The sequence below is a fragment of the Oncorhynchus nerka genome, linkage group LG27, assembly GCF_034236695.1.
Source record: "Oncorhynchus nerka isolate Pitt River linkage group LG27, Oner_Uvic_2.0, whole genome shotgun sequence".
NCBI classification, from domain to species: domain Eukaryota; kingdom Metazoa; phylum Chordata; class Actinopteri; order Salmoniformes; family Salmonidae; genus Oncorhynchus; species Oncorhynchus nerka.
Window position 1 is genome coordinate 78,395,750 of NC_088422.1, and position 22,142 is coordinate 78,417,891.

At 46.1% G+C, this 22,142-nt stretch overlaps 1 protein-coding gene across 1 annotated transcript in view; it reads right to left on the reverse strand.

Annotated features, from left to right (window-relative positions):
- Positions 1-1,794: 1,794 nt before the first annotated feature.
- The window catches only part of LOC115112566 (Wilms tumor protein 1-interacting protein homolog), a 41,956-nt gene continuing 21,608 nt past the window's right edge, over positions 1,795-22,142 (reverse strand). Inside the window, exons 2-8 of the mRNA XM_065012032.1 lie at positions 15,694-15,795; positions 10,930-10,997; positions 8,995-9,057; positions 8,554-8,684; positions 8,404-8,455; positions 7,802-7,870; positions 1,795-4,921 (exon numbers count right to left, since the gene is read on the reverse strand). Of these exons, the coding sequence (XP_064868104.1) occupies positions 4,727-4,921; positions 7,802-7,870; positions 8,404-8,455; positions 8,554-8,684; positions 8,995-9,057; positions 10,930-10,997; positions 15,694-15,795 (680 nt within the window). The 3' untranslated portion in view covers positions 1,795-4,726. The remainder of the gene's footprint in view (positions 4,922-7,801; positions 7,871-8,403; positions 8,456-8,553; positions 8,685-8,994; positions 9,058-10,929; positions 10,998-15,693; positions 15,796-22,142) is intronic.

Consider the following 22,142-nt stretch of genomic DNA (forward strand, 5'->3'; position numbering starts at 1 on the left):
ACACACGCACGCACGCACGCACACGCACACGCACACACACACACACACACACACTTCTGTACACACTGAGTATACCAAACCTTAAGAACACCTTCCTAATATTGAGTTACACCACGTTTGCACTCAGAACAGCCTCAATTCATCGGACATGGACTCTACAAGGTGTCCAAAGTGTTCCGGAGGGATGCCGGTCCATGTCGACTCCAATGCTTCCCACAGTTGTGTCAAGTTGGCTGGATGTCCTTTGGCTGGTGGACCATTCTTGATAGACACGGGAAAAACCCAGCACCGTTACAGTCTTTGACACAAACCGGTGCGCCTGACACCTACACCATAACCCGTTCAAAGGCACTTCAATATTTTGTCTTGTCCATTCACCCTCTGAATGGCACACAACACAATACATGTCTCAATTGTCTCAAGGCTTAAAAATCAGGTTGAACCTGTCTTCAACTACACCGATTGAAGTGGATTTAACAAGTGACATCACCTGGATTCCTGGTCAGTCTATGCCATGGAAAGAGCAGTTCTTAATGTTTAGTACACTCAGTGTCTATAGACCAACAGACTAACACACACACACACACAGATGCACACACACACACACACACAGATGCACACACACACACACACACACAACACACACACACACACACACAGATGCACACAACGGCGCAACCAGCGAGGGAAAACACGGGGGATGGATTCCCCAGAGACATGGGTTGGACCAGCAACTCCCACAACCAACCAGACAATCAGATCAACCAGTAGGTATGACACAGTAACGTATGCATGAGGAGGATATGTGGGGACTCTCGATGGTCAGACACTCACTTACTCAGTGCTACCATATGGGTCAAATAACCAGTGTGTGGAACTGTACATGTTAACAGGTCTGGATCGCATGACCAACGACAACACAGAGTCCTCTAGGACATGTGTCCTTGAGGAGAAATTAAACAACAGACCAATACCCTTCAGAGGACCGTTAAGACGGCGACAGCTCGTTTGGCCTCCGATTCCATTTGATAATATTAAACCCAGCAAGAAAATACACTACACTTCTAGAATCTTATGTGGAAAATGTCTGCAAAATATATAGGCATGTATAAAAGACAATCTACGTGCTTCTAACTTTTTATCTTGTTATATAATCGTTGAGACACTGCTTATGAATCTCTCGAGGTCACGTCTTCTAAGACTGCTAAGTGGAATGAGTGCCAGCCCAGGCTAGCGCTGTGGCTACTGACAGAGCATTTGGTGCCACAAACATCCGCTATGCCAAGTAGCACTGGCGCAGTCACATGAAGGGATGGTACAGGAGACTGTGTCACAGAGTCACATGAAGGGATGGTACAGGAGACTGTGTCACAGAGTCACATGAAGGGATGGTACAGGAGACTGTGTCACAGAGTCACATGAAGGGATGGTACAGGAGACTGTGTCACAGAGTCACATGAAGGGATGGTACAGGAGGGTGTGTCACAGAGTCACATGAAGGGATGGTACAGGAGGGTGTGTCACAGAGTCACATGAAGGGATGGTACAGGAGGGTGTGTCACAGAGTCACATGAAGGGATGGTACAGGAGGGTGTGTCACAGAGTCACATGAAGGGATGGTACAGGAGACTGTGTCACACAGTCACATGAAGGGATGGTACAGGAGACTGTGTCACAGAGTCACATGAAGGGATGGTACAGGAGACTGTGTCACAGAGTCACATGAAGGGATGGTACAGGAGACTGTGTCACAGAGTCACATGAAGGGATGGTACAGGAGACTGTGTCACAGAGTCACATGAAGGGATGGTACAGGAGGGTGTGTCACAGAGTCACATGAAGGGATGGTACAGGAGACTGTGTCACAGAGTCACATGAAGGGATGGTACAGGAGACTGTGTCACAGAGGCACATGAAGGGATGGTACAGGAGACTGTGTCAATGAGTCACATGAAGGGATGGTACAGGAGACTGTGTCACAGAGTCACATGAAGGGATGGTACAGGAGACTGTGTCACAGAGTCTCATGAAGGGATGGTACAGGAGACTGTGTCACAGAGTCACATGAAGGGATGGTACAGGAGGGTGTGTCACAGATTCACATGAAGGGATGGTACAGGAGGGTGTGTCACAGAGTCACATGAAGGGATGGTACAGGAGACTGTGTCACAGAGTCACATGAAGGGATGGTACAGGAGACTGTGTCACAGAGTCACATGAAGGGATGGTACAGGAGACTGTGTCACAGAGTCACATGAAGGGCTGGTACAGGAGGGTGTGTCACAGAGTCACATGAAGGGATGGTACAGGAGACTGTGTCACAGAGTCACATGAAGGGATGGTACCGGAGACTGTGTCACAGAGTCACATGAAGGGATGGTACAGGAGACTGTGTCACAGAGTCACATGAAGGGCTGGTACAGGAGGGTGTGTCACAGAGTCACATGAAGGGATGGTACAGGAGACTGTGTCACAGAGTCACATGAAGGGATGGTACAGGAGACTGTCACAGAGTCACATGAAGGGATGGTACAGGAGGGTGTGTCACAGAGTCACATGAAGGGATGGTACAGGAGGGTGTGTCACAGAGTCACATGAAGGGATGGTACAGGAGACTGTGTCACAGAGTCACATGAAGGGATGGTACAGGAGACTGTGTCACAGAGTCACATGAAGGGATGGTACAGGAGGGTGTGTCACAGAGTCACATGAAGGGATGGTACAGGAGACTGTGTCACATAGTCACATGAAGGGATGGTACAGGAGACTGTGTCACAGAGTCACATGAAGGGATGGTACAGGAGACTGTGTCACAGAGTCACATGAAGGGATGGTACAGGAGACTGTGTCACAGAGTCACATGAAGGGATGGTACAGGAGGGTGTGTCACAGAGTCACATGAAGGGATGGTACAGGAGACTGTGTCACAGAGTCACATGAAGGGATAGTACAGAAGACTGTGTCACAGAGTCACATGAAGGGATGGTACAGGAGACTGTCACAGAGTCACATGAAGGGATGGTACAGGAGGGTGTGTCACAGAGTCACATGAAGGGATGGTACAGGTGACTGTGTCACAGAGTCACATGAAGGGATGGTACAGGAGGGTGTGTCAGAGTCACATGAAGGGATGGTACAGGAGGGTGTGTCACAGAGTCACATGAAGGGATGGTACAGGAGACTGTGTCACAGAGTCACATGAAGGGATGGTACAGGAGGGTGTGTCACAGAGTCACATGAAGGGATGGTACAGGAGACTGTGTCACAGAGTCACATGAAGGGATGGTACAGCAGGGTGTGTCACAGAGTCACATGAAGGGATGGTACAGGAGACTGTGTCACAGAGTCACATGAAGGGATGGTACAGGAGGGTGTGTCACAGAGTCACATGAAGGGATGGTACAGGAGACTGTGTCACAGAGTCACATGAAGGGATGGTACAGGAGACTGTGTCACAGAGTCACATGAAGGGATGGTACAGGAGACTGTGTCACAGAGTCACATGAAGGGATGGTACAGGAGGGTGTGTCACAGAGTCACATGAAGGGATGGTACAGCAGGGTGTGTCACAGAGTCACATGAAGGGATGGTACAGGAGACTGTGTCACAGAGTCACATGAAGGGATGGTACAGGAGGGTGTGTCACAGAGTCACATGAAGGGATGGTACAGGAGACTGTGTCACAGAGTCACATGAAGGGATGGTACAGGAGGGTGTGTCACAGAGTCACATGAAGGGATGGTACAGGAGACTGTGTCACAGAGTCACATGAAGGGATGGTACAGGAGACTGTGTCACAGAGTCACATGAAGGGATGGTACAGGAGACTGTGTCACAGAGTCACATGAAGGGATGGTACAGGAGGGTGTGTCACAGAGTCACATGAAGGGATGGTACAGGAGGGTGTGTCACAGAGTCACATGAAGGGATGGTACAGGAGCGTGTGTCACAGAGTCACATGAAGGAGCTCGGTTGTTGCTGGTAGACTCGGTACCCTTGCATAGCCAAAAGGAGCCGTAGCTAGCTGGATTGTGCCATTGTCACTGTCACCATGCGGTAAGGTTTCTCAGTGGAAGGCCACTCTGAAGGCACAGCATGTCCAACCCTCTAACCCTGCCAGACAGTGCTGGAATGTTATGTAGCGGCCTGCTTCATGGCCTCCCAGCCTCCTGGCAGAGACGCTGTCCAGCTCTCTCTCTGACAGAGGAGCAGTAAATGCATCATGGCATTGGGCTTCAGCTCGAAGGAATGAAGAAAACAGAAAGGCAGTAAAAAAGAGAGCGATGGAGACAGGGACAGAGAGAGAGTGGCCCCCTCCCTCCATCCAGGCCAGTCCCCACTGTGATGAATGTGCAGGGGTCATTGTGCTGACGTCAGCCAGGGTATCTGGGTGGGCTGGGGCCTCAGCCTGCTTCACTGTTCACAGACCGAAAGGAGGGAGAAAAAAACTGATGTGAGAGAGAGAGAGAGAGAGAGAGAGAGAAAGAGAGAGAGAGAGAGAGAGAGAGAGAGAAAGAGAGAGAGAGAGAGCGAGAGAAAGGGAGAGAGAGACGTGGACTCTCTCCCAGCCCGGTCTTGTGACTTGTCCATGGCCCTGTATCTATCTCCTCTCCCCAGGGCACGGCCGGCAAGTAGAGAGCGAAGTCTCCCAGGGTCTGTCTGTTCCGAAGTTCCCGGGATTCCGTGGGTGGGGGATTCCTTCTTCTTTCTGCTATGTTGTCTCAGGTCACCTGGGAGGCGGATCAGCGGTGGGTTGGGGTTGGTTCCTCTCACAGCTCAGTGACGTGTAGTGGGTAGCTGGGGGCGGGTGGGTGGGCACCGGGACCTTTAGCCTGCGGATGTGGCAGCCGTGACAGAGCAGGTGGCAATCCAGGGGGTAACAGCGGTGACCCTCCTCGTCATTTAGCTGGAGGCCACAGTCCTACAACACAGAGGGAGAGAGATAGACTCAGTGAACTGCTGTAGCTGGACATTTGTGAAGGAAAATATTATATACACCCATCTAGGGTTGGGCGATATGACGATATATATCGTGTAATATCTTTTGTCAATTGGACAACACTTTGCGTTCTTCCACACGGAAATTTGTAACACAAACAAACATGGAGGAGAGTGAACGTGACACAGAGCACAGAGACACGGAGCTCGTACCTAAAAGAGGGGATACTACGGTCACGTGGACGTGGTTTGGGTATGAAAAGTTTGACACAGACCAGAAAACCGTCCTCTGCAAAAATATGCCGCAGGCCGGAGTTCTGACAACAGGCTCAAACACCACTAACCTCTTTTACCACCTACGCAAGAATCATGTGAAACAATACGGAGAGAGTCTACAGATGAGACCCAAACAAGTACAGTCGAGTGCTCAAAACAAACCCCGACTCAGACGTTGCAAGAGGCTTTTGCCCACGGCTCTGCATATGGCAAAGCATCAGGAAGATGGAAGAGATAACAGCTGCCGTTACAACTTACATCTGCAAAGACATGGCCCCAATTTACACGGTCCAGAAACAGGGGTTTCATGTGCTAACACTCGACCCAAGGTACCAAATACAAATTGATATGTAACATGTATTAATGCCAAAATAACATGCAAAACAGGCAATCCCCCCCAATATATATATATATTTTATTCTATTTTTATTTTGTTTGCAACTATAGTTGAAGTGTATTCTATTGACCTTTTAAGATTTTATACATTCATATTTTAGTTGAAAATTTGCACAAAGGTTCTAAATAAAAGGAGAAATAATCAAACATGAGTGGGTACCTTGGCGTGATCCTGGACAACACCCTGTCGTTCTCAACTAACATCAAGGCGGTGGCCCGTTCCTGTAGGTTCATGCTCTACAACATCCGCAGAGTACGACCCTGCCTCACACAGGAAGCGGCGCAGGTCCTAATCCAGGCACTTGTCATCTCCCGTCTGGATTACTGCAACTCGCTGTTGGCTGGGCTCCCTGCCTGTGCCATTAAACCCCTACAACTCATCCAGAACGCCGCAGCCCGTCTGGTGTTCAACCTTCCCAAGTTCTCTCACGTCACCCCGCTCCTCCGCTCCCTCCACTGGCTTCCAGTTGAAGCTCGCATCCGCTACAAGACCATGGTGCTTGCCTACGGAGCTGTGAGGGGAACGGCACCTCAGTACCTCCAGGCTCTGATCAGGCCCTACACCCAAACAAGGGCACTGCGTTCATCCACCTCTGGCCTGCTCGCCTCCCTACCACTGAGGAAGTACAGTTCCCGCTCAGCCCAGTCAAAACTGTTCGCTGCTCTGGCCCCCCAATGGTGGAACAAACTCCCTCACGACGCCAGGACAGCGGAGTCAATCACCACCTTCCGGAGACACCTGAAACCCCACCTCTTTAAGGAATACCTAGGATAGGATGAAGTAATCCCTCTCACCCCCCCCCCTGAAAAGATTTAGATGCACTACTGTTCCACTGGAGGTCATAAGGTGAATGCACCAATTTGTAAGTCGCTCTGGATAAGAGCGTCTGCTAAATGACTTAAATGTAAATGTAAATGTACCTTTTATTTGTTGAGTATAATTCAAAATGTAATAAGAAATAGGCCTTTACATGTGGTCATTTAATATAAGCTATTTATTTATTACAGAAAATGTGCTATATCATGATGTGTATCGTTATCGGGATATGAAATGACCTATATCGGGATATGAGATTTTGGCCATATTGCCCAGCCCTACACCCATCCAATGCCTTTGAGCAGGTGCTGGATATCAAAACTATCCATATTTCAAATATTTACTGTACCTTTTATACCTCTCGACTGATATGAGAGGCCGCTGATGGGTATTCCTGTCAAGTTTACGAAGAGGCGGAGTTTGGGTATGAAGTTAGAGCGTTGGGCCAGTAACCGAAAGGTTGCTAGATCTAATCCCCGAGCTGACAAGGTAAAAATCTGTCGTCCTGCCCCTGAACAAGGCAGTTGACCCACTGTTTCGAGGCCACCATTGTAAATAAGAATTTGTTCTTAACTGACTTGCCTGGTTAATTCTTTTTTTTTAAATGACATACGGGGCTCTTAACCATTTTTTAAATATGTGATGAATTTTCCATCCCCTGCCGACCTGGACTTTAGACCCCTGTAATGACTATCAACCCCACAGAGGCTGCTGAATGATTACCTATTGTATACATAATACCTTTATCACTCACCTAGACAGGATACGAGCTATTCCCTGGAATGTGTGATAATGAAATGAGTCAACCAGCTTTTGCCATTAAACATGGAATTCTTGATCAAACTCACACACACTTACAATCACACTTTATTTGAGCCCTGGTTACAATGGCTCACACTTGACACAGCTATCATTAAACTGCTGTGTTAATGAATGCACTGTTAGGAATTCCATTTGGCTGACTTCACTAATGACTTTGATTACACTGAGGTTTGTAGGTCACGTGGGATGATTTCCTGTACATGTGTCTGAGTGAGTAAGTGGTCTGAGCGGTCTCTCAGAGTGCTGAGATTCCAGGGTAGTCAAACAACGACCCCTGGTCTGATGTCCAGCTGAGTCCAGCGCTATCAGCCCTACCCTCTCCTCTCCCACGGGTCAACTCTGGAATGTGCCTGGACAATGAGTCACCACATTGGGTTGCCCCACACTCAGGATCAGTTTGTGTGTGTAATGCACATACTCACAGAAACATACACCCACACTGCCGTAGCATTTACACTAAAATGGATTAATGATCATAGCCAATATGCTGTTTACGTTCAACACATAAATAAGACAAGAAACACAAACAGGGTGGTAATGACATTGTCTCACCTCACAGTGATAGCACTCCACATGGTAGTCCTTGTCCATGGACACCACCCGGATGGTCTCCTCAGAGCCCTGTCAGGAAACACACACAGTCAGTCAAACCCTCCCGTCTCCACTGGCACCAACAACCAGAGCTGGATATTAAGAGAGTTGGGTCAGAACGGACGCCATGGGTTTTTAGAACGGATGCCACATTAGTGCCTTTATTCTCAAAATGTAGGAGTTGTAACAATATGAGAGCGCCTCTGACAATTCCCTATGAAATGACCCACTGTAAACAAGCAAAACAGAGCAGCGAATTGAACAGACATTTTTATTGATTAGCATTGGGGATAAAGTGTATCCATGTAGGTACTGTGTTGCGGTGTCAACTAATTGCTCATCTGCCTTCACTGGATATCTTCATAGGTTTGGAAAACTATCAGAAATAAACAGCACAGCTTGGAAGCGTCAATTATCAACGGCTATGGAGGAGAAAATGGCAATCTCGGAACGTTCAGACAGAAACCGCATTGGCCCAACCCTCGACAGTATATATTATATATGACTCTGACAACTAGTGACAGGAGCTAAGAGGATACAGGCAGTCATTGGCTTATCATTACCTGAGCAGGGAGGATTGGCTGGTTGCATGAGGCACATTTAGGGGCAAAGACCCTGTGGGGGAAACAGAGTAGAAGTTAAGTCTTGGTACATGCTGCATAATTTATATCAGTTTCAGCACAAACCAGGATTTAAAGAGTACATGTCCTTACGTGTGGTAGTCTTTAACACAGTAGATGTTGTTCTCCACGTCCACAGTGAAAGGTACTCCGTCCAGACCCTCTGTGCAGACCACACAGCGGAAGCAGCCAGGGTGGTAGGACTTGCCTAGTGCCTGCAGGATCTACCACACACACACACACACACACACACACACACACACACACACACACACACACACACACACACACACACACACACACACACAGATAACAGTAAGGCTAGAGATTGAGGCCTCAGTAGGAGTCAATCACACCAGCCCGTTGGCATTCAGATACAGAAACAAAACTAAACTAGGAGGTATGATGCCACATGTCGAGCAGAGATACAGTACTGCCAAAGAGAGATCCCAGAGAGGGACAGGCATACTGTTCTGCTGATTGTCTCCTATCACTATCTAGCAGGCCCTCCTACAGTATTAGGTTATTTCTTACCATTTCCATGATGAGGTGACCACATACAAAGCACTTCTCTGCGGTCTGCTGAAAGCCAGAGTACTGTGGGAGATTAAAAAAGAGACTTATCACTGGGTTTGTTAATATTCTAACATGTAGCAATGGAAACTGTTACATGGTGAATGTTAACTGTGTATGGTTGAGACTTGGGAGTGCAGCATTACAAAAGAGAGGATGGCTAAATTTGACACCTTTATGTGTTTGAGAGAGGGTTGGGGTTAATTCCACAAACTCAATTCTAATTTCCTTCTCTCTGTAAATTCCATTTAATTCAGATTTAATTGTATGTCAGTCTTTTGAATTCAGAGATAATTCAATTCCTCTCAATTCCAATGTTAAGTCAATTCCAATGTTAAGTTAAATTCCCAATTCAATATTTTCCTGAACAATTCCACAAATATTCAATTCCATTTCAATTCAAACAGTCCAAATAGTCTAATTCCAAGTCAATTCCAATTTAATTTGAATTGTTTTCAATGTAAATTCTCCACTTCTTAAATGATTTCAAGAATTTAATTGGAATTTCAAATTCAATTGGGATTGACCCCAACCCTGGTTTGAGAACCCCTAACACTATGACCAAAATGTAAATGTAGGGACCCAGAGTACAGCCTAAATGACACCATCTATAGGGGGTGCTGCTGGTCTCTTTATATTGATGTGAAAGGAGTTGGTCCTTTTTCCTTTGTCTCCTCTCTTGGTTGAGATGTATATAAGAGACCAGTGGCATTGCTGTAACGATACCTGTCCTAAACCAAACCCATCAGAGCACTCTACTAACAGAAGGAGTACAGCACACATCCAGTCCTCAGCTCTCTACTATTGGTGGTCTCCAAAAGTCTGCACCACAGTCACACAAACACAAGGAGATGTACCCGAACTCCAGGTAAGACATGTGTAACTTGAACATAAGATATCACACTGAAGTCAATGAGGGATTTAAATGTGAGTTATACATGCATTACCATCGTTATGTTTGTCCAATAGTGACCATCTGCAAAGCGCATGACCCTGAGGTCATGGCCTGATGAGAGGAGGGGGAGGGTAATGGTGGGACAGGGGCAGCAGGTGGAGATGCGGTGGTGAGGGGTGCATGGGGAGGGTGACTCCAGATTTCCACTTTAATCCACCAAGACAGACCATCTGCCCCGATGACGGGGCAGAGCTGGTGGTCAATACTCTGAGGAAGCTAGGGACTTTATCACACCCACCATCTGATCCCTTTAGGATCTATTCTTTACATCTATAGTATGAGGAAACCCAATACCAGTCTTAGCACTCATCCTCTGAACCAATTGAAAGTCTGTTTTAGGGGCCAATGGGCAATGTCTATGTGTAATGGAGTGATTAATTTACATTAAGTAAGTAAATGGCAACCGAACAACCTAATTCAGTAGTAATAAGGTCTGTATATTTTTGGAAGACAAAAACAACTGCTATAAAACACCTGGGTCCCATTGATCATAGATTGACGGACGTCTATAAGAGATCAATACATACTAATAACTTGTGTCTGTTTCCCATTGTGTCCAACCTGGGCAGATGGATACATCATACAGGAGGCCGTCTGAGGCCTGCAGCTGCCCACAGCCACTCCGCCTCCCTCTATAATTCTAAGTGCTGGGGAGTAATGGGATGAGAGCAGTGGGGTAATTGTGCTCCTTGGGGAAATTTGGGGGAAATTAGTGGGAATTGGAGGGGTGGTGCTTAACTTTAATTGTAGCAGTGAAAGTCTGTTTTCTCTGGAGGGTTTTGAATGTGCAACCGCTCCTCTCCCAAGTCTGTCATCGAGGGGTGAGTGTGTATGAAGGACATGGAGAACTCAACCTCTGAACATCTGCATAATGAACAGAACATAAACATAAATGCATGTGCATAAGGAGGCATGCAGGGACAACAGATGTTGTAACTCACCAGGAAGTCCTCTTCACAGTAGACCTTGCCGTTGACGTTGTAGAAAGCTTTCCCTCTCAGCCTCCTCCCTGAAGAAGAGAAGTGTGTGAGCTGGGGTATAGAAGTGTTCCTGTATCAGACCCTGTCAAAGTGAAGACTGTAAAAATGTTGCTATGTGATTTTACCCAACCCGTAGGCTATAAGAAAGTTAATACATCAAGGAAATAGTGTTTCCAGCCTTTTGAGCAATGCTGAAATGCTCCAGGGGTTCTCCTGATGATATTTTAAATACATTTTACAAAACTGTATTGTTGAGAATAAACAGTAATGGGAGTTGACTTTTTGCCTCCTACTCCCCTGACTCCTCTCTGTTCCATTAAAGCCACAACGATAACAGATGTCAACAGGAAACACCAGTGACTAAAGCAGATGATAGTAGCATAATGTAGGTTTACTCGTTTGAGGTCCACACTACTGTTTCAATACTCTGGTCATCCATTGATCACCATGGGACTCCTTCTACTTAGAACCAGCAAACAATCAATACAGCCCCACCATCCAGACCAGGCCCAAACTGCTTTACAAACTCCCCTCCTCCTCACCCCCACCCCTGCCATTGTGTACAGCTCACACACACTCACCACCACAGCCCAAATATAGGAGCCTGAGCAAAGGATTTCCCCATGTCTGGTATAGGCAAGATCATACTAACAGTCAGTCCCTCCCCAAAGTCACCATTTTGGGGCTCCATGAGCCCAGTAGCAGTAAATTCCACAGGATAAAAGGAAAGATCTCCTCACTGCTCACTCCCACTGGCCCTGGCCTTTGTGCCCCCTGCGATGCTGCTCTTAATGCATGCCCATTCAAATGCACTAAATGGCAGCAGCAGTCTCTTCTCTTTCTGGCAGCGCAGTGACTTCAGCCTGGCAGACAGGGCGCATGGAGCTCATAAATCTGCAGGATTAGTCAGATTTAATTGCCGTCCTGAACTGCCATTGATTTTATGCGTGTCCCGGCTTGGGAAAGACATGTCCCCCTTTTTACACCCAAATGAATGCAATCACTGTATTTCACACACAGTGTCACATTGCTGGGAGATAGCAATACACTAACACCCACATAAATGGCTATAGCAGCCGAAGAATGCTGTTCACGCAATAGGTGAGACTTAAGCCTGAAAGCGAGGAACTATTAGCATTTAGAGTTGGAGGCTGGACGAGAGAGAAAAACATATTTCCTGTTGACTACAGAGTAGGAGCTCTTTTAATTCATAGTGACTAAACTTATAAAAACCATTACATTCAAATCAACAACCCAGCAGTGAGCCAGAGCTGGGGCATGTTGCTGTGTGTCTGTCTGGTGACCTTTGCTCTGGCGAGTGCATCTGGAAGGTGAAACACAAAGCCCTCGGCGCTCGCTGACTGTGGTGCTCTGCTAAGGGAGCGGGCCGCCTGAGCAAACGGGCACATTCTTTCTGCCTGAGGTCACTAGTTGGTCCCATTCAACCCCCCTCCACCACCCTCCCTCCCTCGTTCCCTCATAGAGAGGGGGAGGGCTCCCTGCCTCCCTCTAGCCTTTGTCACAGGAGAGGAAAGTGCTGGGCTGGCTGCAGTGGGCTGGGGCTCAGGGCTCCTCTCCTCTTCTCCTCAGCTCACAGCCCCTGAGCACGGTGGGACATGTGGCATTTTCCATGGAGTTCAGGACCAAATGGCTCCCTGATTGGGATTTTACACTCAAGATACTGTACTTGTACTTGAAACCAACATTGGTTTCCCATGACTCAGTGCTGCGTTTCACAGACATGCACATAAAGGGCCGTGCATCTTGAAATAATTGGAGCGATTCTCTCAGCTAGATATTTAACCCATCAGAAATAATTTTAGAGAACTACAACAAACTGCAGTGAACTGGTCAAATAAAATCATTCTCTGAGGAAAAATAAAATCCTTAGTGAGTCATACTCCAGCAATCAAAGTCTTGTGATCATGTGGTCAGTGTGGTAGATTGTGGACCAGTCATGGATGCCTGGTGGCGGTACTGTAGCACTGCTGACTGCCACTCCTGGTGCCAACCAGCCCGGCATCTGGACATGTCATTTTACCTGTGTCATTTATAAAATCCCTATGCTACTATGTTGACTTTTAATGACCTGGCTGTTGGCCATAGGCAACTTTTTTTTTTTTACTATAGTTGCTAAGCCAAGACATGAGATCACAATAAATACTGAATGAATATCTTCTTATGTAAATAATCTGAATAATGCCCTAGATTACCAGATTTTAAATGTTCAGTATCCCCATATTCTTCCTGTAGGAGGGAAACATCAAGCATGTTGCACCCTCTCAGTTTCTATCCCTCCCTCTCCTCTCCTCTCTCCTCTCAGAACAAGTGGGCCTTTATCACCTGCAGGCAGGCAGCGGGGATCTGAGGGGGAGGAGGCAGAGAGGGAGAGGCGGAGGGAGGGCCTGCCCACTACTGTGGTAAGTAAAAGAAGGAGGAGGTAGTGACTCACTCAGATTGCTCGGGACTTCAGACAGGAATGTTTCGATCCCGGCAACGTAAGCATGTGCTGGCCTGCTGCTGTTTCCAAATTGTTTTTAAGTAAGTCTCTCTTTAAAGTGAACAGCCAAGTTAAGACACCAACAGAGCCACAAGCACATCTCTCAAATAGAAAACCCAGAAGCTATGGAATCTCCCAGTCTCTCTAATATCATTAAGAGCTAGGATAAAACCATGACCCACTCAGTCTCTCTCAGAAACTACCCCACAACTAAATCACAGCGAAAGTCATGATCAAGTAGTCAAACCATCGCCAAAGGCAGCACGGGTCACACTACCAAGCTGTTGTACATCATTTAAAACCTTGGCCAGATCCCACAATTTACACTCAGATGAGGGAGTAGCATAGTAATAGAATGACTAGATTCTATTTATATGGGGAGTAGCCAGGCTAACTCTACTTAGTGCAGCCATCTACCATACCCCAGACAGATCCCCATAGCAGACAGCAGAACATTGAGATGTGTGCCCTGTGCCAGCCAGCCAGCCAGCCAGGTGCAGATGGTGAGTGACTGAGGAAACCACAATGCATCATAAACGGGTTTCAGAAATACAAGGCCCTTGGCTGTTTTCTCCTGGTTGGTGTGAGAGGCACTAGCAGGATGTGTTACAGTAACACAGATGTAACTAGTTAATCACTAGCGTGCCCCGTTATAGGCATGGATACATGTAAGCTAGCAGACAAAAGGTATGTGGGAGGAGGAAGTGGGTGGTGATCCAGTCAGGAGCTGGGCATCAACACCAGTACAGGAAATAAACAGGAGACTGGTCACAGAGGTATGTCTTATGACTGTATAGTTGAGACTAGTAAATAATGAGGAGTGTGTGTGGGTATGTTTGGGCGGGTGGGGGGTGTTTGTTTGTGTGCGTGCGTGATGTGTGAGCGTATAATTACTCGCGTACACATTTTTCTGTGTGTGTGTGTGCGCGTGTTTATGTGTGTGTTGTTTGCTCAGAGCCCATGCCAGGCCGACCCCCTCTGATAAGCAGGCCTGGTACACTTTGTGACTGTTTGATTGAGGTCCTCATGGGAAGGCCGGCTGAAGTGGAGGGGGGTAGTTTGCATTCCTGGCCATTTCATGAAAAAAGGGTGCAACCATAGGAGCAAGCCAAGAGGAGGGCTCAATTATGCATGGTTAAACAAAGCCCAAGGCTACCAGCCAGCAATGTCTCAGAGAACTGAACTCTCTCTGCTATGGAGCTCCTGACTCTTACAGAATAACGTTTGTGGCATTTTAGTCAAAAAGTAAAACAAAAACAGTTTGTCAACAAATAAGTTGATACATCATTAGGTGTGTTTAGAGATCTACAGGCACTTTAAAACTAAACTTCTCAGAGGGGTTGAAAACACTCTAAAAAGCAAACATTCCCATTCATAAGAGAACCATTAATACATCACAGAGTTTACGTTAGGAATAAACCATCGCAAGAGTCAAGATGGGCCTGTTATCATCTATATACAGAGACCACTAGAATAAGAAGGGGAAGACTTGCTTCACTTCTGGATAGATTTCACCAAATGTATTTCATTCTGAATAACAGAGAAGTATAGATTCTCTTTTTCTGTACTGTTTAAACCATTATAGATGGACAATAATGTCTGACCAATATAAACAGACTACAGTATACCTCTCTGGTCTGAATCAAGTACACTTTTCAAAGCAGGTCAAAAGGAATCTGTAGAGAAACCTCGGGATTAGAGACACTGCCCCTCATTCTTCAACCACACAATACACCTGAAAGTATATGTATTCAATTACATGTCAATTATATGCATTTCTTCCAAAGCCAAGGGATCAGCATCCATGTACATCAGCGCATGAATGAAAGCAACCTTGCTCCAAACTCTCTCTGACTTCACCCTCGTCTCCACTTGAAACAAGAGAGGACAATTGGAGTCAGGTGACAGGGCAGCACTACACACACAAATATACACGCGCGCAAGCACACGCACGTATACACACATACAGACAACATGCATAAACACATTTTTTCAGGTTGACTGCAGATTAATCATCCGTCTCTACAACCCGTCTCTACAGTTCCAATATATAATCTGTGTTCCTGTCAAATAGAGAATAGAGCATTCTGCTGATAACTCCCAAAGACACTCTGGCAACCAACATCAATGTTGTGCTAAGAAATGAAAATACAGGACATATGTGATGCCAGCCAATGATGCAGCTGCTGAGTAGGAGTAGAGGACAGAGGGATATATACACCTACCACAGGAGTAACAGGTGAAGCAGTTGGTATGGTACAGATTCCCCATGGCCTGACAGGCTTGGCTGGCTCCATACACACCTTTCCCACACTTGATACAGATACCTGGACGAGGGAAGAGACACAGGTTAACATCTAGACATAATCATCATTATTTTACATTGACATTGTAGTCATTAGGCAGAGCGACTTACAGGATGACCACACCCCTTGCATCGCGTGCGCGAGCATTGCAAAATACATTTAGAAATCTATGTTATTCAATTATTGCATCCAAACTGCTCGCGCATGCCAACGAGCGTCTGCGTTGCCAAGGGCTAAAATAGAAATTGGTTCTATTTCTAACGCAGATCATGCTGAAAGTTCTGCCTCTCCCATCTCCTCATTGGTTTATAGAAGCAGGTACACACGTGCCATCTCCGCATTGGTTATACCCACGTGGGTGACAAAGACGAACGAGGTCAGTGGCGGTAATGCACCTAATTTATGAAAGTTGCCAATCGCAATATAAAGTCAAGAGAAGAACATGCCTGGAAGGAAGAGAGATGACTAGTAACGATTCGGTTGACCGTTTTATGTGTGGATTAATTGCCGGAGTAGATGACCTTGTGCATTTCAGGTAAAATAACAACTCAATGTTTATATCCCAGGACAAATTATCTAGCAACCTCAAGCTAGCCAAATAGGACAAATTAGCTAGCAAGTGCAAGCTAACTAGCTCAATTGACATAAATGTTTAATGCTTTTCGACCTGTCCCCAAATTAATATAATTGGTTCAGAGTTTGTTTTGATATTTTAAACTGCGTGTCGTGATTGCGTTTGGTGTGGGGGGACAAAATACATTTATGCACGATAGCGCACGTGCGCTGCCGGTTTGGGTTCCGTGTTACAGGAAAAATTAGGGTTAAGTGCCTTGCTCAAGGACACATTGACAGATGTTTCATCTAGTCGGCACGGGGATTCGAACCAGCAACTTTTCGGTTACTGGCCCAACATTCTTAACCGCTAGGCTACCTGCCAACCATTATGATCAACATATTCATCATGAATCCTACTTTCATACAGCAGTAAAGTACACGTCATTGTAACTGCTTTAGCTAGTAACTTCCATGTTTCATCAATGATCTATAAAGGGTGTATATACAGTACTTGGACCAAACTAATGTGTCTCTGTGAGGTTCATTGATCTATGTTGTATCTAAATTAAAAATAGATTAACCAGAGGTGTTAGGGGTTGGCAGGAAGCATTCTCTTAATGTGGCACAATAACAAAGTGACTCAGCAAAAGTTAGTGGGCTATGTCCCAACGGACGACCACTGACCTGGAAACACTAGACAATTTAGTGGGAAAAAAGGTGAATTACCCACAGGTGTGGACTACAAACTTTCATCTATGTGGTTATTTTTAGGTTAATAGTAAACCCTTACTAAGGAAGGAGATAAGGAAGGCACCCAGCCGGTGACAACTATTTGGACATAGCATTGGACTAATGATTCCCCTGCTTTCCTCTCACGCACAAGATGGCCTCCGCAGTGGTCACATTCAACAACGAGTGCAGGGTCAAAGCCTGGGTAGGGTGAGTCCAGGGTCACAACGCCTACAGGACACAACATCCCTACAGGGGACTGATCCCTCCCCCCCAACTTCCTCCCATGATGACAGTAATGAAGAAAGAGTGTCATCATCTAGTCCTCTCTCTAACAATTGATTCTGACAGTATTTCAAGGCAATGATACTTTCTAGAGCCAGGCCAATTTAAAATATGTGCTAGACTTATACTGCTATAGATGCAGGATGTCTCTTTGACAGGTCTTAACCCCTTAGACTCATAAATGGCCTATATGGATAAGGCTAAATGTAAATGTTTCTTACAGAACAAATATGGAAAGCATATGCGCAACCATGGTAGCAATTAAAATGGAACATTTAGGAGATTATGGGAAAATTATTAGACTAAAGATGAGGACATGCCAGCTGACAAGACTGAATCCAAACATCACACTGTTGACAGTGTAAATTACATTAGTTTTATCAGGGGTGTAACTTTCACTGGGGACAGGTGGAACTTGTCCCCCCCATTCTAAAATTTTAATTCCCCCCCCAGTTTTATTATTGGAATGTGATATAAAACGAGGCAACTGTGCGACGTTAGCTAATGTTTCATCCCCTCTCGACTGAGGTGAATGAAAAAGCTATTCTAGTGAGTAGCTACTACAGCCAGGTCTGCTCTAGCCTCTAGTTATCTGTCAGATAGTGATATGAGGTGGCTATTATTACTATTTAACAGCAGTTGTATGTATAGAAATGTTTTGTAGCCTTTGTTTTGTGATGTTGAAAATGAACTTGGCAAGCTTGGCAGTTTATGTACCGTCAGAGAGCGCTGGCCAAAAATGTAATTACATTTGCTATTATTTTTGCCTCAATCAAACTATACCTCAATCAAACAATGAAACCATCGGCCAAGCAATTGAAGATTGATATTCTGACACGTCTTTTCAGTGCAATGTGAATTCTATTAGTCAGTTATCAATGTAACGTAATCTGTCAGTTTCTCAAGCTAATTCTCCATTTTTCACACTGACACAGTAATAAACAGCTCTAAAGTTACAGGCTTCACTGTCATGGTGCACAGTAGAGGCCTGCGTGGGACCGATCTTTATCATCTCGCTTCTGCTCGCACCCGCTGGCTTTCTGTCCGGCTCCAACCCGCTACAGCAAGAACTGGTTCCAATCCCAACCGCAGTCCCGCAATGTTATTTTAGGCGTATGTGACACAGATCACTTGCCAGGCATGGTCCCAGCAATTTTGTGCCCTATAGCCTATATCAGACTGAGAAATATGGGTGATAAATATGTAGCCCTATTCTAGGCAATGTAGCAAACTATAGCCTAATCATAGACCTATTTAGGAAGTACATTTCCTTGCAAAGATAACTTCTCCGCCCATGTATACATAGGCCTACTCTATTTAATTGAGACCACACAGGCACCTGATCTCGCTGGTATGGCTACTGAACTGGAAGCAGCAAGAATGATGACAGTCACACTTGCTACATTTTGCATAGTCCTGTTGTATATCGCCTACCTTTTAGGAGGACGATTTGCAGGCAGAGACAAATGAATGAGTAATCCTTTTCAATGATTACATTTTTTGATTATCAATATTTATTTACATATTTAAGTTTTAAGGACCATATCAAAATAATCTGTGGGACAACAAAAATATTTTCATCCCAAAGTCGTCTGTCTGAACACCTGCTCCCGCCTGTGAATGACAAAGTTTCATCTTGAATTGATGGGTAGACCTACAGTAGCTACAGGACAGCAGCTTAAAGCTACAGTCTGGGATCTGGGAATAATGGTAATTTCAATTATTGAACCATTGATTCTATTCTTGGATAATATAATGAATAAATGTACACCAAAGTAATTATTTCTCATGCCTCATTTTAGGAGGATTGTGACATTACGTGAATGGTGAAAGGGGTCTCAGCAGGGTCAGGCAGCCAGGGAAGATCAGTCTGGGACAGAGGTGAGGTGAATTTTTGCAGATACAACACTTTATTCTCTCTGTTCAGTAAACACTGGACAAGCCAGATGCTATTTTAAGGCAGTCTGACAAACCTCCAAAGTTGATTTCCAAACTGTATCAAGAGTTGATAGAGGCTTTTCCCGATGACACAAAACATGTAAAACAAAAATGTGAGGAAGACCTGGGAGACACTATTGATGATGATGAATGGATACAGAGATGTTAGAATGCCCAGTCATGTTCATATACAGTACTAGTCCAAAGTTTGGACACACCTACTCATTCAAGGGTTTTCTTTATTTTTTATTTTTTATACATTGTAGAATAATACTGAAGACATCAAAACTATAAAATAACACATATGGAATCATGTAGTAACCAAAAAAGTGTTAAAAAATCAAAATATATTTATATTTGAGATTCTTCAAAGTAGTAGTTGTCTGGTGCAGGGCTCCGGGCAGCCGAGCGGAAATGGAGGAAAACTCGCCTCCCTGCGGACCTGACATCCTTTCACTCCCTCCTCTCTACATTTTCCTCTTCTCTCTCTGCTGCTAAAGCCACTTTCTACCACTCTAAATTCCAAGCATCTGCCTCTAACCCTAGGAAGCTCTTTGCAACCTTCTCCTCCCTCCTGAATCCTCCTCCCCCCTCCTCCCTCTCTGCAGATGACTTCGTCAACCATTTTGAAAAGAAGGTCGACGACATCCGATCCTCGTTTGCTAAGTCAAACGACACCGCTGGTTCTGCTCACACTGCCCTACCCTGTGCTCTGACCTCTTTCTCCCTCTCTCTCCAGATGAAATCTCGCGTCTTGTGACGGCCGGCCGCCCAACAACCTGCCCTCTTGACCCTATCCCCTCCTCTCTTCTCCAGACCATTTCCGGAGACCTTCTCCCTTACCTCACCTCGCTCATCAACTCATCCCTGACCGCTGGCTACGTCCCTTCCGTCTTCAAGAGAGCGAGAGTTGCACCCCTTCTGAAAAACCTACACTCGATCCCTCCGATGTCAACAACTACAGACCAGTATCCCTTCTTTCTTTTCTCTCCAAAACTCTTGAACGTGCCGTCCCTTGGCCAGCTCTCCCGCTATCTCTCTCAGAATGACCTTCTTGATCCAAATCAGTCAGGTTTCAAGACTAGTCATTCAACTGAGACTGCTCTTCTCTGTATCACGGAGGCGCTCCGCACTGCTAAAGCTAACTCTCTCTCCTCTGCTCTCATCCTTCTAGACCTATCGGCTGCCTTCGATACTTTGAACCATCAGATCCTCCTCTCCACCCTCTCCGAGTTGGGCATCTCCGGCGCGGCCCACGCTTGGATTGCGTCCTACCTGACAGGTCGCTCCTACCAGGTGGCGTGGCGAGAATCCGTCTCCACACCACGTGCTCTCACCACTGGTGTCCCCAGGGCTCTGTTCTAGGCCCTCTCCTATTCTCGCTATACACCAAGTCACTTGGCTCTGTCATAACCTCACATGGTCTCTCCTATCATTGCTATGCAGACGACACACAATTAATCTTCTCCTTTCCCCTTCTGATGACCAGGTGGCGAATCGCATCTCTGCATGTCTGGCAGACATATCAGTGTGGATGACGGATCACCACCTCAAGCTGAACCTCGGCAAGACGGAGCTGCTCTTCCTCCCGGGGAAGGACTGCCCGTTCCATGATCTCGCCATCACGGTTGACAACTCCATTGTGTCCTCCTCCCAGAGCGCTAAGAACCTTGGCGTGATCCTGGACAACACCCTGTCGTTCTCAACTAACATCAAGGCGGTGGCCCGTTCCTGTAGGTTCATGCTCTACAACATCCGCAGAGTACGACCCTGCCTCACACAGGAAGCGGCGCAGGTCCTAATCCAGGCACTTGTCATCTCCCGTCTGGATTACTGCAACTCGCTGTTGGCTGGGCTCCCTGCCTGTGCCATTAAACCCCTACAACTCATCCAGAACGCCGCAGCCCGTCTGGTGTTCAACCTTCCCAAGTTCTCTCACGTCACCCCGCTCCTCCGCTCTCTCCACTGGCTTCCAGTTGAAGCTCGCATCCGCTACAAGACCATGGTGCTTGCCTACGGAGCTGTGAGGGGAACGGCACCTCAGTACCTCCAGGCTCTGATCAGGCCCTACACCCAAACAAGGGCACTGCGTTCATCCACCTCTGGCCTGCTCGCCTCCCTACCACTGAGGAAGTACAGTTCCCGCTCAGCCCAGTCAAAACTGTTCGCTGCTCTGGCCCCCCAATGGTGGAACAAACTCCCTCACGACGCCAGGACAGCGGAGTCAATCACCACCTTCCGGAGACACCTGAAACCCCACCTCTTTAAGGAATACCTAGGATAGGATGAAGTAATCCCTCTCACCCCCCTTAAAAGATTTAGATGCACTACTGTTCCACTGGATGTCATAAGGTGAATGCACCAATTTGTAAGTCGCTCTGGATAAGAGCGTCTGCTAAATGACTTAAATGTAAATGTAAATGTGGTGTGTCAAAACTTTTGACTGGTATATTTTTTAAGGGATGTCTACCCCACTTCTAAAACCAAAGTTGCACCCCTGAGTTTTATTATATGTAAATGTGAAGTGCACATTTGGACTCACATTTGCTTGGCTTGCTTGTATGACATCAAAGCGGAATTTATTATAATCCTCAACATTTCATTTTCCAAAAGAAATAGGTTTCTCGTAATATACAGCATTTCCCTCACTTACACGGAACCCAAACCGGCTGCGCGCATGCGCCATCGTGCATACATTTATTTTGTCCCCCTACACCAAACGCGATCACGACACGTAGATTAAAATATCTAAATAAACTCTGAACCAATTAGATTAATTTGTGGACAGGCCAAAAAGCATTAAACATGTATGGCAATTTAGCTAGTTAGCTTGCACTTTCTAGCTAATTTGTCCTATTTAG